At 40.2% G+C, this 18,326-nt stretch overlaps 2 protein-coding genes across 2 annotated transcripts; both read right to left on the reverse strand.

Annotated features, from left to right (window-relative positions):
* Positions 1-422: 422 nt before the first annotated feature.
* On the reverse strand, positions 423-6,939 carry hoxb9a (homeobox B9a). The gene is made up of 2 exons (XM_024390064.2): positions 6,287-6,939; positions 423-3,034 (listed from the first exon to the last, which is right to left on the reverse strand). Exons 1-2 carry the CDS (start codon positions 6,798-6,800, stop codon positions 2,799-2,801), a joined length of 750 nt encoding a protein of 249 aa, XP_024245832.1. The 5' UTR covers positions 6,801-6,939; the 3' UTR covers positions 423-2,798.
* A 5,428-nt stretch (positions 6,940-12,367) lies between these two features.
* Positions 12,368-17,976, reverse strand: LOC112225825 (homeobox protein Hox-B10a). The gene is made up of 2 exons (XM_024389919.2): positions 17,134-17,976; positions 12,368-15,627 (listed from the first exon to the last, which is right to left on the reverse strand). The coding sequence occupies exons 1-2, from the start codon at positions 17,930-17,932 to the stop codon at positions 15,350-15,352; spliced, it is 1,077 nt and encodes a 358-aa protein (XP_024245687.1). The 5' UTR covers positions 17,933-17,976; the 3' UTR covers positions 12,368-15,349.
* Positions 17,977-18,326: the final 350 nt, after the last annotated feature.

The raw sequence follows: 18,326 nt of genomic DNA on the forward strand, positions 1-18,326 counted from the left end.
TGTATTGTCATAAACGTATTAAATGAAAACGTCAAAATAAACATTGCCATAGAGTCATCTTAATGAATATTAGGGTCTCGGGCTATCTTCTTCAGGGAACCATGTGCATACTTGGCCAAATTGACTCTGTTCCTTGAAGTACAATTCAAGACAAATGCTCCTGCGCACGAGACATATTTCGAACACATGCTCCTCCTAAAAGATGAAGTGAAGTTGGAAATATGAAAAGCCTCCAACTTGTTTTGTCGTCACTCACACGCAGAGAAGGCGCATATGCGCCCTATTACGCGCGCTCTTGAGACGTTCCCACTGTCCAAAATGAATTGGCTGTCATAAATACAACTGCTTTATTTTCATTTTAATCTCATATCAATTCCATGAAGTTATCAACAGCAGTAAAAAGTGCAGAGACGTTTTTCTAATGTAAACTATTTTTTTAATACGAATCCAGCATCAGCAGTGCTATCTCACAGATAAACAACACAGGACTGAATACAATTTACATGAGGGACACAAGAGATTAATGTGATATAAAAAAAAAAGACTGAGAGGGGGTTAGTAGTTTCTGGAGTCGGTCCTTACAGCGTTGTTGTTATTAAAAACTAAGAGTTCAACTGAGATGACCTGAAGGCCTCTGCAATGAAAGCTGCCGTGGATATGCGAGGCTCGAGCGCATGGAGACACAATGGGGTCTAATGCTCCTTAATATTCAGAATGAAGGACAGCCATGCTCGTGACTCCAGAAACGCCACCCAATTCATATCTCACTGAAAATGCATCATAAGAGTTTCCCAGTATGTTTGTAAGTACTCACACAAACAAACAAACAAAAATACATGTACACCAAATAATGACATCATTCCTTATTGTATTGACAACACGGTTAAATCAGTTAACGCTCAATACATTCTGGACAAGAACATGTAAACAATATCTAAAACTGGAAAAACGACGTCTGCTCATTCAACTCCGATGTCATTTCCCAAAACACCAATTTTGAACATATTCAACTCATTCCAATAAAAACAATCGAGGTTTATTCACCTAGGCCTATTTACAAGTCATTAGAAATATTATCATCCAAAAACTGCTATAGCATGGCGCATTTTCTTCAAATAGATTTTCATTTCCAAAACACACAAACATAAAGAAATAAATTACATTTCATTATGATATTAGGCATGCGCTAACAATGTAAACATTTTATTCTTAGACAATGTAGGCTTGTTTTTCTTCGACATATGTTATATCCTGTATTTAAGCGCATGGGAGTACATCTTTTTATGGCAAATATCAAAATGAGAGAGAGCGTAAAAGGGCGCGTTATTGTAGGCCCTTTTATTTCCACGTAAATGTTCAAAAACGTCCCACTGTTAGACTGCACAGTCATTAGATCAAAGCAAGTAGGCTCAAGGCCATTGGATCTATTGACCTTATATTGGCAGACCAAACTATATAAAACTAGGATTAATCCCAGTCGCGAACAAGGTTCCATCTAGCATGTGATCTAACATTGTTGCATATGATACTTCAATGAAATATACCACGTCGCGCTATCTACCCGAAAACACGTATTCCTGATTAATTTCCACGTCAAGTAGTCTAAAATACTTTTTTTATAGCAATTACACAACGAAATAGTAACATTGGTCTCAAGGAAATGTTAACGGATAAATACCCCGTAGACCAGGGTTCTCCAACTCTGTTCCTGGAAAACTACTGTCCTGTAGCTTTTCACTCCAACCCTAATCTAGCGTACTTGATTCTAATATATGTCTGGTTGATAAGATGAATCAGGTTAGTTACAACTGGGGTTGGAGTGAAAACCTACAGGAGAGAAGCTCTCCAGGAACAGGGTTGGAGAGCCCTGTCATAGACCTTTCCATATGAAACCCTTATTAGGTTATTACGCACTTTTTACGTACAATGAACTTGAATGTAAAATTATTATGTAGAAAAAAGAGATACATATAAGAGTGTGCATATACCTGTTGAGTTAGTATTTAAAGGGATTACAACAAATACCTGGAACCCTGATATTTTGGTAAATGCGACCCAGTCAAAGAGGCTCTGGGGGATGTGACGCCACACTAGGTTATTAATCGAGTTAACATATAACATCGTTGGGGAACTGAATTGGGGAACTGCTGCTCGGAAAATAAAATAATGTATTTTTCGTGAAAGATCAGCACCATCATTACGTAAGACGCATCTATGGAGTTGAACAGAGGAATGGAGCGAAAAAAACTAAAAGATAAGAATAAATGCAGGTTGCACACACCCTTTGACTACAACCGTTTCTCTAATGTATTAATGACCGCATGAAACCGACGTTTAGGCACCTCCATGCCTCTCCTGATGAGCGTTGGTGTCATGCGTAAAGCAATAAATAAGTGATCAAAGTAGTGCTTGAGAAAGAGCCGCGTGAATCCACCCTCCTTTCTACTGTATAGTATAATATATGCCATTTAGCAGACGCTTTTATCCAAAGCGACTTACAGTCATGCGTGCATACATTTTATGTACAGGTGATCCCGGGAAACAAACCATCTACCCTGGCGTCACAAGCGCCATGCTGTACCAACTGAGCTTACAACGGTTCATAAGGGTTTTCTCTATTTGTCTGCGCTTCTATAATGTCAGAGGGTATTTCACATCGCTATGGAAAATAATAAAAACAAACTTCCTGCACCCCCACTTTAACCATTACAGTCCATGTATGCCTATTTAAGGGAAAAGTAACGAGAAAGCAGACTCTTTGTGATGGTGGTGTTTTTAATAGCACTCCCCTTTTTTTCTTAATCCTTGGGTTGGTCCTTATTCATTTTCTTCATTTTCATCCGTCGGTTTTGGAACCATATTTTGACTTGTCTCTCGGTCAAGTTCAGGGAGCGCGCTACCTCGTGCCTTCTGTCCCGGGTGAGGTACATGTTGAAGAGGAACTCTTTCTCGAGCTCGAGGGTTTGGTATTTCGTGTAAGGGCACCGCTTCTTCCGGGAAGACCGGGCATGCAACCAGTTGGCAGAGGGGTCATCTACAAGGGAAAGTCAGACAGACACCTTTAGTAAAGGGCTAACAAACACAGACCAGAATAGGCCCTAGACTAGCAAGCCTCATAACATAGCTAAATACAAACATGCGTGCGTAATAACAAAATTTCCATGCCCATGCGTTATATAATTGAGTTTAAAGTGATATCAAAAGCCAAGGCTCATATTGCTCCAAATGGAACCGTGTTCGGTAATGTAATGGAGTAGAGGAGAGAGGAAAGTAGTTCCTCACCGCCCCTCAGGCCGAAGGTGACCTTGGTTGGTATTGTAAATGGGTTTAGAGGACAGGCAGTTCACCTTCACTCTACATGTTTACCATGAAAGTACTTCCTGGACCATAAGGTGTCTTTTCATGTTACCATAACAATGTCATAAATGGGAAACACAAAGGTAATGGAAAAAAGTACTCGTGTCCTTCACCCCACTAGACCTTGAAAATCACCCTGTTTGTGAGAAGTACACTCTAAATGGGTGGAACACTTGGATGTGATGTTATCTCGTAAACTACGATTCTCCTTATTTTTTTTGACAGAACCTCCAATCATGGCAATGCACTCCACCCTTCAGCTTGGTTAGCAGGCCTCAGCCGAATGCAATTAGTGAAGAAAGCGCAGCATGGTTATGAGGAGAAGCTATCCTCCCCCAACAGAGCCAAAAGCATTGGAACTATGAGAGACCTATAGTGAGCAACAGAGCCTAACCCAAACAAAAATGCAGTCCCCCTGAAATGCGGTTGCTTTGGAAAGTGGATTATCTCCTTTTTATGGGAAATGTTCCAGGGGAAATAATTCTTGCTGTCTCCGTGGAGACGCCTTTCCTCTCTGGTGGCTTTCTCGGGAATGCATGCTATGTATTTTCATGTAGGCCCATCTACATTTCCTCACAGTTGCTTTTGGTATAACATCACTGTGTAGAGCCTGCATGTTGGGCTACCATGGCATTCAAACGGCCTTGAAAAGCTTAAACTGAGAATACCTTGATTACTCAAAAGGCCGTGGGGGTATAAATATCCCACGCATGGCATTGGATCGATTGCATCTGCAAGTGGACACACATGCCTGTTCCGAGGCACTGGAGGTAGAAGTGGGCTTTGTGACACGCAAAGTGGTGCTTCGCATTCTCCAAGTACATAATCACCTAGTGCCATTCATCCCGTGCAAAAGTCGGGGCTTTTCCTGTCACTGCATGACAAACCATCCAGTGCTATCCCATAACGCGTACGGCTATGTGAAAGGACATAGCTTTGGCCAATGGATCCGGGCATTTCTACAGATGAAAAAAATCTGGGCTCATTGAAACTCATGGCCATTTCTCTTAGGCTACATACATGTAACCAACGTAGAGAGAGAAATCCAATCGGCCCATGCCCCTAGACGCTCACTTTCATACCACATCAACTGTCTCCAATGTCCTAAATCTTATGACGCAATCCTATTGTTATCATGAAAGGAAATAATCCCTCGGGGATGATTGATAACCCTGTAAAGCTATCCGTTGCCGGCAGACACCTCGGAGATAGAGATGTGCCACCTAAATACTTATGAGCTCCGAGACATGATCTGCAACAATGCACGTTTAAGAGGGTATTGTCGTTGGATGATCATGGTCTGTTTTGTGACGAATGTTGGGATGGAAACACATAATGGCTACAGACCGTTATTATACCATCATGTCTCTTTGCAATTTTGCCTTAATAGTCTGAGAAATTGACCGTTCGTATATGCCTAGAGATATTCGTTATTACATTTCTCTACATTAAGATTGCATCGTATTTTATATGTTTTTCCCCAACTGTCCCAGGGAGCCAACATACAAGAATTAATAGTGATGTTGGTTGGTCTTATAACTTAATAAACTTCAGTGGAAATCACTTTTTTTCACTCACAAGCCGTTGCTAGCACAAAGAGGGACGTGTAATTCCCAACTTCGTTGCCTTTGCCCGTAGTTTATTCTGGAATGCCGCCCAGGGCAACACAAAGGGGAATTCTGTTGCGCACCATCCATTAGAGAGTTCACGTAGTGCGTGAACCCATTTCGTGGATTAAAATCAACGTTGGTCTCCACCGCCAGTCCATGCTACTAGAAAATGACCATCTGTCAGAACCTTGACCCATCCAATCTAGGTTAGGCATCATATGTATGATATATTTCTCAGTTTCTCGGCGCACCAAAACGTTACCGGGCGAGCACCCACGGCCTATTTCAACAAGACTGTGCTGTGCGGAGCAACACAAATATATAGGTTTCCACTCCTGCTCGCCTTCAGGCCTGATTAATAGCCAGCCTGATCTTATGAGGCCGTGTTGGTAAAGGAGAGAAAATGTATTTTATTCTATCAAGGCAACCATAGGCATGGTTAGAAAAGCGAGTCAACTGAGAGTGCAGTGACCAACATCCTCCACATAATGTAATTTAGCTCAGACAGATGAGTCTGCTTGTAAAAAAAAACAACTGTGAGTCTCACTTGGAAAATATTTCAGATTTATTTTCTGGTGTTAAAAAGAGACTCTTGCACACTCAACAGCCCTAAAGGCATCAATCAAACTGTATTTCCAGAAAATGTCGTCAATGCGGTTTCTTTGCCAAAATAATAATTATTGCAGAAACGAACATATAGCCCAATCCCCCACACTCCACCTTCTAAATGACATTACATGTCTATAAATAGACTACTGTCATCAGACGTGAATGAAACAAAGGCTCGTTTTCCCTTAAGAGGGGATATTTACACTAAAATATTGACAAGAGTTCAGAGGGCCTTGCCCTGGTAAACCCTAATTTTGCACTGGAGAGGCTCTTGGCACATAGTTCAATAGAGGGACGTCTTTCTTGAGGTGCTGTTCAGTTATTACAGGAATAAAACAAGCTGCTGACAATATGAACTGCACTAAAGTGCAACTGAGCGCAGATAACCTGTTCTCAGAGACTGTGTGCCAAAACTTACTGCAGTAAAATTATATTCAATACCAGTTGGTCCCCAAAACTAAGGCAGGACAGCGCAGAAAACCGCGCACGTGAAATGTCGCAAGCTCCAAAACAGAGCACCATCCATACCTTGACCTAATGTATGTATAAATGTATGATAATAATTCTAACGTAAACATACATAGTACATTACACGCACACTACGGACCAGATTTGGCAGTGAGCCTCTATGGCTCGCTATCTCTTTGTTCCTGTTTTATGACAGCATTAAAAGCTTTACAGACTGTTCACTTCCTCGTTTTATAACTTACTTTGATCTGGCCCGTCTTTGTCTTCGCTACCTTCACAGATATCCTTATTGTCCTCGAATCCGGAACCCTGGCTGGAATTCATCTCTCTTGCCGAAGAGGATTCCAAAATGTACTCGTGTCCACCGATTTTGGGGGGTTCCCCGAGGTGTCCCAGTAGCGGCTCCATCTTGACCTGCCCCTGCCCGGGGAGGGACTCCGAGCGCGGAGCGCAGTCGAGCCAAGTGCGTATGTATCGCGTGTCCGTGGAAGGCACGGGCTGAGTCGGGATGTATGGATGGTAAACCGCTGGTAAGCCATTGGAGGCATGGGGGCTGAACGGGCTCCAGGACGAGCTAAAAACTGGAGGTTTAGGCTGGAAGCTACAAGAGGGGAATTCGGGATGCTCGCCATGTCCCCCCGGTTGCCTGGAGTTGGAATACTGTACATTGGAAAACCTGACTGAAGTCGGATCTTCGCTCTCGTGACTTATTATAGAGTCCACATAATAGTTGCTCAGCGTTCCAGAAATTGACATTCTCGGACATTATACAATTCACGGTTCATTGAATTGAAAACATGTAGGACAGAAGTCTTTTTTTTACTAGCCTTCTACTAGCCTACGAACAAAGTAGAGCTAGGTTGCTGGGGCTGTGCGCTCGGAGCGAAATGATTGGTCAGACTTTTTTCACGAGCCTGATAAAGCGTCAATGGGGCGTAAATCAATCCGCCAAGGGGCTGCACCTCTCCTAGCACTGTACATATTTTCCTCTCTAAATAAATTGTCTTGTTTATGCAATATGCAAAATGTGAGTGCATCCATATATATGTGGGTATCTGTAGGCTGTCGTAGAAATATCCAGTTGAATCATGCATTCCAACGACATTATACATGCATATTGGAAACAATGGACGACAAAATAAGCGACCACATTCTTTTCTTTATCAAACTGATAAACATGCACGCGTCTCATGGAACAAGGCCATTGAATACAATAATCCTTATCCAATATATTACGTGTATGAATGTCCAATACATCATCAGAATCAAACTAACATCGGAATACTATTATGGCGCCATTATTTCTCTATCACGTTCGCCTCTAGATGTCTATCACGGATAACGCTTTATGTTTCAAATCTTCAGGTTTTTAGACCTTTATTGGTTTGTTTTCTTTAAACTTGCGTCTGAGTTTCCTCTGGTGTAGGAAATGTCTATGTTCATGCTTTATTGGAAGATTAAGAGTAATTTTTCTTAACGAGCGCATTAAACACTACTGCGTGCCAATCCCCTGTCTTTATGGAAGGAACTACTTGAACTTTTTTGGTCGTTTAATACTATAATAAAATACTACATCAGGCAGCTTTGATTTTTATAGACTTGATATATCGCCTGTGGCGGGACCGTAAACGACTCTGCTGTAGCATTCCTGCCACTGACAAAAACGTTCACTTCACACTCAGACACAAAAAGTAAACACCGCAGAAGTGAGACTACACCAGGATATTCTAAAACCCAGAGGATGATAACCATTTTACTGATACAGGGGGAAGTGAAGAAGACTCATAAGTTAACGGGTTGGAGACAGTTCATATTTATTTCTGGCAGCTTTCCAGGTATTGTGCATGACTTGTCACATTCAAGCGGGTCAAAGCTTTGGCCTCGGCCTTCAATGCTTTCTCTGCCTTCCACTGGCTCTCGTGCTAGCAACTAATGCATTTCAACTTCAGAACAACTCATATCAAGGGCAAAAAGAACAGCAACATAGGATTACCTACGGCGGATAAAACTTTGCGCTGTGTTTGCACTCGAATATATCTGCAGAGTTATTGAGCACTAAATAGCCTAGCAGCTGTTATGTTAAACAAATATATAGGCTAATTCCAAAGCACGATAACATGCGAAAGGGAATTGGGCAGATGAGATTCATCTGTAAGGTGATTTGAATGTTTTTCACTATATAACATTGTGTGTAGCCTTCCACTGGCTTGAATGTTGCGTTGATAATTTAATGAACTCCACCCGCCGTGCAAAGTGCTAACAACTTAATTAGATACACTGGAGTAGTAAACATTGAAAACATTATCTGCAAACCGCACGAAATGTTTTAAAAAAATGTCAAGAGCAACGTTTAATTACATGTTGTAGACTATTGTATCGTAACTATCGTAACAAAATGCAATCATTGGTAAGGAGATAGGCCTAAAAGTTACAATAATAAGGGTTTGATAACACACCATTGTTAAATCAACTTAAAACAAACCATGAAACAAACACATCTATCTATACTTGTAATTCATCATCGGATATTTCTTCCCACTACAAAGGCCTCCACTTTTCAATAAGAAACCTAATATTGCCAAGAGTTACAATAACTATCCTATCGCCTCTCCAAAGCTATGGGCAACACTAGTGACGTGCAAAATGAAATATCTTATGATTATGCTCAGGTTCTTTAGAACTGTTTAAAGACAGTAAGAAAGTCTCTTAGGTGGATTTCTGTCCAAGAGAGCTAATACAATAAGTAGCCTGCACTCGTAAAAAAAGGGTTCCGGATAGAACCAAAAACCAAAAAAGGTTCTATTGCTTGCTTCATATATGGCACCCCTAAAGATTATATGTAGAACCCCGTAAGGTTCCATATAGAACCATTGGGTTCCATCCATTAAAAGGGTTCTATATGAAACCAATTTCGGTTCTATATCGAACCTTACGGGGTGCCATATATGAAGCAAGCATATCACCATTTTTGGTTCTATCCAGAAACTTTTTATCCTAAATGTTGTTAATTAACTTTGGCTATATGCCTTTATATGCTATGTAGCTTAATTTGTCCGCAAAAAAAGAGGGAAGGGATATTGGTGTATAATGTGAATTATATTTTGTTGCTCTCCTGTCTTATGTGAATAATATTATTTTGTAAATACCACTATATAATGGGCTCAGTCTAATTCCTTAAGTGATTAGGATATTAGGAAACTCATGTCAACTATGATTATGTTACAAACCCCATCTCCAAGTAGGCCTAATTTATTTGTATCGTCCTTTGTTGACAGTAAATGCTTGATTTGAAAGGTGATGATGCTCTTACAACAGCTAGCCCGCTTGCACTTGGGACTACATAACTATAATAGGCTATTTACTAAATATAACACAATGCATTTTACATAACAGTGCGTTGTAAGAAAGTAGTAGTAGTAATAGTAGTAGCAGCAGCAGGCCTGTATATGTTAGTAGTAGAAGCTTCAGCATTAGAATAGCATGCAGTTAATATTAGCCTATATGCTAAATAGTATGCAGTCTGCAGTTCTTTCAGTGATGGTTGCTGCTAGCCTAAAGCAGTAAACAGTAACCTACACATTTGAGCAATAACTAGTCACAATAAATCAGCCTTACATTTCTGTGGAATGTTGAGTACAAGTGCTTTGCCTTTAAGATATTAATAATCAAGACATGATTGTATGTGGGAAATAGTTAACACATATGCTTGTTCTCTGTATACTATATAACATATGCTATTCGTATTATGCATTGCATTATCTATCCTGATCAGATAAAATATAATGATAATATATATATATATATACATATCTAACACAGTGCCATGAAGTTGTAGCTGAAATGCAAATGAATTGACCTTTAGCTTTTTCGGCTAGCGTAGGGTAATGTTTTCGTGAACACTGCTGAAATAATATTACAGACATTGAAGTTTGACATGACTGCATACAAACGTACTATGTCTGTTAATTACCGTTCTGACATGAATATGTGTTACACACTGTCATCTTTCTGTGAGCCCCCTCTGGATAAGCCTTAAAGGGATACTTCAGGATTTTGGCAATGAAACCCTTTATCTACTTCCCCAGAGTCAGATTAAATCATGGATAACATTTTATGTCTCTGCTTATAGTCTGAAGGAAGTTGCTAAGTAGTGTTAGTGCAATTGCTAACTAGCATTAGCACAATGACTGGAAGTCTATGGAAACGGATAGCATACTAGCCAAAATAGCGCAATTTTATTTTTATTTTTATTTTACCTTTATTTAACTAGGCAAGTCAGTTAAGAACAAATTCTTATTTTCAATGACGGCAATGACTGGAAGTATGTGGTAACTGCTAGCATGCTACTCGATACCATAGACTTTCAGTCATTGCGCTAACGCTAGTTAGCATTGGCTCGCGAAACTACCTCTAACTTCCTTCATAATGGATGCAGAGAAATTAAAATAGTATCCATGAGTTTATCTAACTCTGGGAAAGTAGATAATAGGCTTATTTGCCAACTGAAATGCAGAATGCAATGGCAGATCGGGGCGAACCTGTTTTAAATTGATTGCCATTGAACGTGTAAGAATCCACCTTCAGACCAAGTTAATGACGTTGTTAGGTTTCACGATGACAGATCTCTCTCTCAAACACACACACAACACACAACTCGCACACACACCTCTAAGGGCCTCGCTCTTCATACCAGTCCAAAACGTCTGTACTCTTTCACATGAAATCATCAAAACAAACAAGAGAAAGCGTGTCAGCCATTTGCGTGTTACTGTCATTTTCCCAATAGAGACATCCCTGTGGTAAAATTCATGGTAACCCTGGGGTTATATATGAAGATGTACAGTGCCTTCAGAAAGTATTCACACCCCTTTACTTTTTTCACATTTTGTTGTGTTACAGTCTGAATTTAAAATGGTTACATTGAGATTTTGTCACCTGCCTACACACAATAACCTATAATGTCAAAGTATGTACAAGTTAATATCAAATGAAAAGCTGAAATGTCTTGAGTGAATAAGTATTCAACCCCTTTGTTACGACAAGCATAAATAAGTTCAGGAGTAAACATTTCCTTAACAAGTCACGTAATAAGTTGCATGGACTCACTGTGGGCAATAATAGTGTTTAACATTATTTTTTTATGACTACCTCATCTCTGTACCCCACACATACAATTTTCTGTAAGGTCTCTCAGATTCAACCACAAGGACCAGGGAGGTTTTCCAATGCCTGCAAAGAAAGGCACCTTGTTAAAAAAAATCAAAAAGCAAACATTGAATATTATTAATTACACTTTGGATGGTGTATCAATACACCCAGTCACTACAAAGATACAGGCGTCGTTCCCAATTCAGTTGCCGGAGAGGAAGGAAACCACTTAAGGATAGGAGAAAACTGAGGATGGATCAACATTGTACTTACTCTACAATAATAACCTAAATGACAGATTACAAATATTCCAAAACATGCATCCATTTTGCAATAAGGGACTAAAGTAAAACTGTGAAAAATGTGGCTAAAAATGTACTTTATGTCCTGAGTACCACTTCATATTTTCAAGCACAGTGGTGGCTGCATCATGTTATGGGTATGCTTGTCATCGACAAAGACTAGGGAGTTTTTCAAAATAAAAATAAATGGAATAGAGCTAAGCACATGAAAAATCCTAGAGGATAACTTGGTTCAGTCTGCTTTCCAACAAACACTGGGAGACAAATTCACCTTTCAGCAGGACAATAACCTATAACACAAGGCCAAATATACACTGGAGTTGCTTACCGAGACAACACTGAATGATCCTGACCAACCGTGTTACAGTTTTGACTTTTTTGAAAATCTATGGCAAGACTTGAAAATGGCTGTCTAGCAATGATCAACAACCAACTTGATGGAGCTTTAGGAATAAAAAATAATAATAATGTGCAAATATTGTACAATCCAGGTGTGCAAAGCTCTTAGAGACTTACCCAGAAAGACTCATAGCTGTAATCATAAACATGTATTGACTCAGGGGTGTGAATACTCATGTAAATGAGATATTTCTGTATTTCATTTTCAATAAATTTGCCTTAAATTTTGAAAAGCATGATTTTACTTTGTGATTATGGGGCATTGTGTGTAGATGGGTGAGAATAAAAAAAAGATCCATTTTGAATTCAACAAAATGTGGTATAAGTGAAGGGTAATGAATAATTTGTGAAGGTTTCAACGGAAATGCTGTAACATTTATCTGTAAGAAATAAACACATTTATCAAAAGCATGTGTGGCTTCTGAGTTTGTTTTTGTTCATTGAAGTTTATTGAAAAGTTCCGTGATCATAATGCAGAAAATTAGAACAAAAAAATTGTGAAAGATTTTATGATAGAAGTTAGAAAAAGTTTTGTAGACGGTAAATGTTAATGTGCTATTAAATTGCCTGCAAAAGTAAAAACAAGCTGGCGTGAATATGAGGTAGAGCCGGTGCTGGTGTTTTTAATGTAGATAATTTACGGCGTCTGTGCGTGCTGTACTTCATACAATGTATTTAATATATTAGAAGAAGCGTTCATTACACCCAAGTGTGCACAGGTATTTTGGGGGAGGCTTAAATTAGCCGTTTAACTCTCCACAAGCCCATGTGCAATAAATTGACTCTCGGGAGTGAAATACATGTCAACAATAACAACTTTTCTAGATAATATTGAAAACATTTTTTTGTGTGCATTTACAAAATGGAGGGTAGTGCGCAGACATGTGGAAACGGCTCATTCTCGTTGTTGTTGCATTCGTCCATTACGCACCAGCGTTGATGTGCAGTACTGGAGTAATTCAGGTAGTTTCAGGTTCCTGTGATAAGCGTCCAGCCCAACAACTTGAAACTACCTAAATCACACAACAGCTTTGTCTCATATTCTCTTCAAAGACCTTCAGAGAACCTGATTGAGCCAATGGACATGTTCCCATACCGTAAAAACGTGGGTGACAATCCATAAACGTTATTCTTGGTTCCGCTATTTGAATAGCATTTTTTTTAAATGTAGCCTTTATTCCATGTATACTAGCTAAAGTGATCAGCAGTTATAAAACGAGACAAGATACAAACTGCAATACAACAGGAATGGAGAATATGAGAGGAAGTAGCATGCCCATGTCATTTCAATCATGCACATAAAGGCCCATAACGCACGTTAAGACCTCTTTGTTAGCCACAATAGCAGGCAATACTATTGTAGTGAAAAGTACAGTAGTGTAATCCCTGTGAGACATCCGCTACCCTGACTTCCCGAGTCTACAATAAATGCCCTGTCAATTGCCCCTGATAAAAACCTGGATGCCCCAGACAGCGTCAGTAAAAATCGGGCGCTCTTCAATATGGCGATGCTAGCAGGAGACGCTACACAGTTTCCTTTTAAGACAAAAGGCCAACAGACAAAAGGCTAATATCCAGTATCCAGTGTGGGGAAGTTGCGGCATGTGTTTTCCATCAAATCTTCATATTCAAACAATATCAGAGAAAGTCCATGCAAAATGAAACGATAGATAACGTCAATAACGTCGAATGAATCCATAAATCTAGATACAAATGGAATCAATGGGGACTAAATAATCATATGCACACACTAAAAACACGCACGTTATTACTTTTTTTTTAACGTGCAGTGGTTATCATGATGATCTGGTAAAAGGCTATAAATGTCACAGACCAGATCATAATTCCAGCTCGACCAATCTCTAATAATCTGGAAGAAAAAAAAACAAAAGGAATGCATGTAAGCCTACACTGTTCCCAGAGGACGTTAAAGACGGTCCTGTTTGTTGGCTAACAACCCGCAAATCAGCAGCGGAAACTCTGGCATCTGCAACTTGACTTTTGAAAAAAATAAAAAATAATAATATTTTGAATTCAGAAGGTAGGCTACAAAAAAAATGGTGTCCACTGAACGCAGCTAGTGAACAATGGACATAAAGTTAAAGGGACACGATAGATGTAGGCTAACCTTGACAAAGTATATTATATACGTTATTCGTTTTTTTTTTTTACAAGGAATCACTCCTAAATCAGATTAAATTGTTTTAAAATACACCTTGTATAAAACTAATGTATGCATTGGCATTGCTTGTTATGATAAGGAAATGACAACATACAACTATGCTACTGCAAACCACAAATACTAGCCTAATAATCATAGTTACAGCAACTACAATCATCACTACAGGAAGAGTAATCACATTACTGGAGCTCATATGACCTGGTGGGAGTAGGCTCCTAGGAAGAGGAATGGGCTAAAGGTGATAATAGGTGTCTAGAACTAGAAGTTGTTGCAATGGGATGTTCCCAAAACAAGCTATTCTGTATGTTTTTCTCCATCTATCTATCCATATCGAAGTTGCAAATGAAGAAATATGGGAACAGGGGAATATTTATTCAAGCAGAAGTGATAGGCGAAACTATATCAAAACAAATATTAGCTTAGAAATTGATAATACAAGACAAAAATATATATTATATCCCAGGCTTGCCTTTTGGAAGGTCAAGGGCTCATGTGCGTAGTAGGAGCATGTTTCCCTATATCACCGAAAGCGTACCCTTTATTTCAAATGCTCTCATTTAGGAAACAAATATGTATTTTTTTATAATCAAATCATTCATTATTGTAATCAACACATCCTTTGTTTCAAGTCAAGCTGAAAAAGGACTCCATATAGACAAGAAATAATGTTTTAAATCCTTCCTATTTTACAAAATTGAAGTTCAAAATATTGTGCTTATTGGTGCACATTTTTCAGCGCTTACAAATACAATTGCGTCCGAAAATAAATAAAATAGTGCTCACGTCATAAATAAAGTAATCCTTTTAAATTGGCTTCCCATAGCCTAGCATGAACTGTAAACAATAGTTTTCGATTCAAGACGGTGTCTGTCAAAAAGACCAATTAAGCAACGTTGCAATCATTCTATTGAGCCATCAAGAAACAACGACAAGACAGTTGTTTAAATAAGGATCAAATAAAGTGCTTTTATGAAGGGTGTTGTGGGACAGGGATATGGAGAAAGAAAATGTTTCCCGACATTTCTCCATCATGGAAAAACTCAAGTGTAACCAGTAAGAGCCACCATATCCTCATGCAAAGTGTATAGGACATAGATGGCACTTTCATCCAGCCCATCCTTGCACTTTCATCCAGCCCATCCTTCAGATCAGAACCACTATCTCCAAATCCTTCAGTATATGGTCCATCCTATTGTTGACTTTGCATCATCCCATGCTCCTGCACTCAGTCATGTCCATGTAGGCCTGTCTCTGCGCACCATGTTTGTGGGGAATCAGATGGGGAAATGTGTGACCGTGTCCCTGGTTCTGTGTTCCCGTGTCATCTTCTTCATCTTCATGCGGCGGTTCTGGAACCAGATTTTGACTTGACGGTCAGTGAGGTTGACACTGCGAGCGATCTCCAGGCGGCGATCGCGAGTCAAATACATGTTGAAGAGGAACTCCTTTTCCAGCTCCAGGGTTTGGTATTTGGTGTAAGGACAGCGCTTCTTCCTCCCCGCCTTCGCCCACAGCCACCCACAGCACGCGTCCTTTTCGAATGTTGCGTCCTCTGTCAAAACAAGACAAAACATTTATTTAGTGATAGACTGGCAGAGCGCGAATTATTTGTTTTAGGGATGTGCACATTTCTAAAATGCTCTCGCGGGCATTACCTGGCTGATATAATTTCAGTTTATGACGGGATATAATGTCACGTGACATGCATCTCTCCCGTGTGTGTGTGTGTGTGTGTGTGTGTGTGTGTGTGTGTGTGTGTGTGATAGTACTATTGTTTTGTGTTCTATTTTCTCCTCTAATTCACTGTTTGCTAGTTCTCTGGTAGTTCTCTGAAATGCAAGGTTTGTTATCATGTAGGCCTTAGCTAAAACGACGTGCATTCTACTTGGGCGTGAATAGGTTATTATCAAAAGGACAAAGTGAAATATGTAGGACTACACATGCATAGGAGAGGTATAGGAATAGGTCTCACAATTGAACGATTGTCGTGCCTACTGGAGTTTAATCCATTTGTCTAGAAACCCATACGTCAAAACAAAAAACGAAGCTAAGGCCCCATGTTTGGAACAAATCTTTTACGAATCTAAATATTTTCCTATGTTTAAATTGTAAATGGACAAAAAGAAAAGTAGTAGTCTATCTGAATGTAGCAGATGATGTGAATAGTGTGTAACCTTACAGCGAGGCATTGGCTATTGTTAAGCTAAATGATGCTAGCCTACTCAATAAATCATTATGTGACAAAGCTCTATTCTGATTAGGCTATAGAAATCAGAAGATTTAACATAAAATAAATGGGTTATTGTTGATCCATTAATCTGTTGTACTAGGCCTATCATGACAGGCCTATAATGACAATTTTTATTTATAATATGCCAAATGCCGTTGGACAACTTATTTCGACATTTAATAGTGGCAAGCATGGTATAGTTGTACATTAAAAATATTATTTGGAACAAAATGGCGTAATATTTGAACACTCAATGTCAAATATTGGCATGCGTGATGACTTCACAACCTGAGTTGAAATATGTCAATATTTGGATCATTGGTTAACGGTCGTGTTATATCATGCCTTTTTTAAATGAGAGATTTTATGGCATCTCTCAGTGCTCATTTTACGAAACATGTTTATATGCATGTTAGCTATAGCATCTAGCATCGCAACAGGCAAATAGAAGCTAGCATTAGCTTTAGCCTACATTTTATTGTGAGACTGAGTCAGTCGGTTATAGCCAACTCTCACATAAACCTGGGCCCACAATCAATTGTATGCTACGCCTAGCTAACTGTCCCTAAACACAAAGGAGACTTCCGCTGTTTTGATGTTCAAAAGAGCGCACAGTAAAATTGAGTGCAATTTAGTCTGGCGAGGGTAGTTCCGTGCAATAAATACATTTCGAGGAATGGCTTCCTTTGTCCTCTACTCTCTCTTCCCTTTAACAGCCTTAGTAAAAATCACCATGTCTCGATTGACCGGATCACGCTTTCCTGTGGCTATTGCCATGGTCGCGTTCTATCTTTCAGAGCTTTTTTCCTTTTCATTCCATTTACCCACCTTGCGTCTCCTGTCTGGGACTTTTATCGCCCTCGGGTAAGACTGATGAGGGCTTGTCTCGCCGTAAACCTATGCCTAAGTCTTCCGTGTTGGTCTGACTGGCCAGGGTGATGCTGCTGCTATCGCTTCTCTGGGCTTGACACTCACTGCTGCCCAGCGCTAAGTCATCAATAACGCGCTTGAAGTCAGAGTCTGGATATGGCAGCACCGGGAAGCTCAAGTTGCACAAATGGCGCGAGTCTGAGTGGGGAGAGCGCGGTGGATTGGTCGTGGGCAAGCTGTGCACGCTGTTGTTGTACTCCTGGACTTTGATCCCCGAGTATGACTGCTCCGGGCGGAAGTAGCCCTGAATTGGACCAGAACCACCCGTCATGGAGCCCATCTCTGACATTAGTCTGGTGAAGGCAGATACGTCCGGTGACGGTTTTGAGTGGTTGTCCGGTTCCAGAAGCAAATAGGAGGAGTTGTCTTTTCTGTTTGACGAGCTGTAAGGGCACGCACTGACCTGCGGCACCCGGACCGGGCTCAAATGTGGCACGTCCCAGTTCAGTATTCCCTGGTGGTATTGGTATCGAGGCTGAGCCATTGCTTCTTGCGGCTGCAACTGCTGGTGCTGGTTCATTGTCCCGGGTATGGCCGTGTTTGGCACGGAACCACAGTTATTTTGGACACTGCAGTCCGGGTCAGAGCGGGCGGCGTGCTGGTGAGGGTGGGCAACAGAGGGGGGCTCCTTTGGACGGCAGTCCACGAAAGAGTTAACCAAGGACGCCGTCAAAACGAATCTCTCAGAGCATGACATTGCTAGGACATATTTTGACGAAAAGTCTGGCGAGCAGCTTCCTGCAGGGGACCCAATAGAGTCTGGGGTTCACCGGCAGGCTCCTCCCCTTGCGGCGCTGGTTGATTCAAGTGCCTAAATATCCTATTCCCAGAACTCCCTGTTTAATTGATTTCTTATCCATTTCTTATCTTATCCATCTTTAATTAAATGAAATGCATATCGCCAATGTGTCAATGCAAGTAGCGGAGTTTTTTTCAAAATGGCTTCAAAATGGCAGAGATTGACATGTTATTCACTGCTAGATGGAACATCTGCATTAAATTATATTTTGGACACAGATGTGTAATTCACTCACTCGGTTTAATAATATATATACACCTGGCTTGACTCTATTCCAAGCTGTATGAGCATA

Source organism: Oncorhynchus tshawytscha, linkage group LG27, assembly GCF_018296145.1.
Source record: "Oncorhynchus tshawytscha isolate Ot180627B linkage group LG27, Otsh_v2.0, whole genome shotgun sequence".
Lineage (NCBI taxonomy): Eukaryota > Metazoa > Chordata > Actinopteri > Salmoniformes > Salmonidae > Oncorhynchus > Oncorhynchus tshawytscha.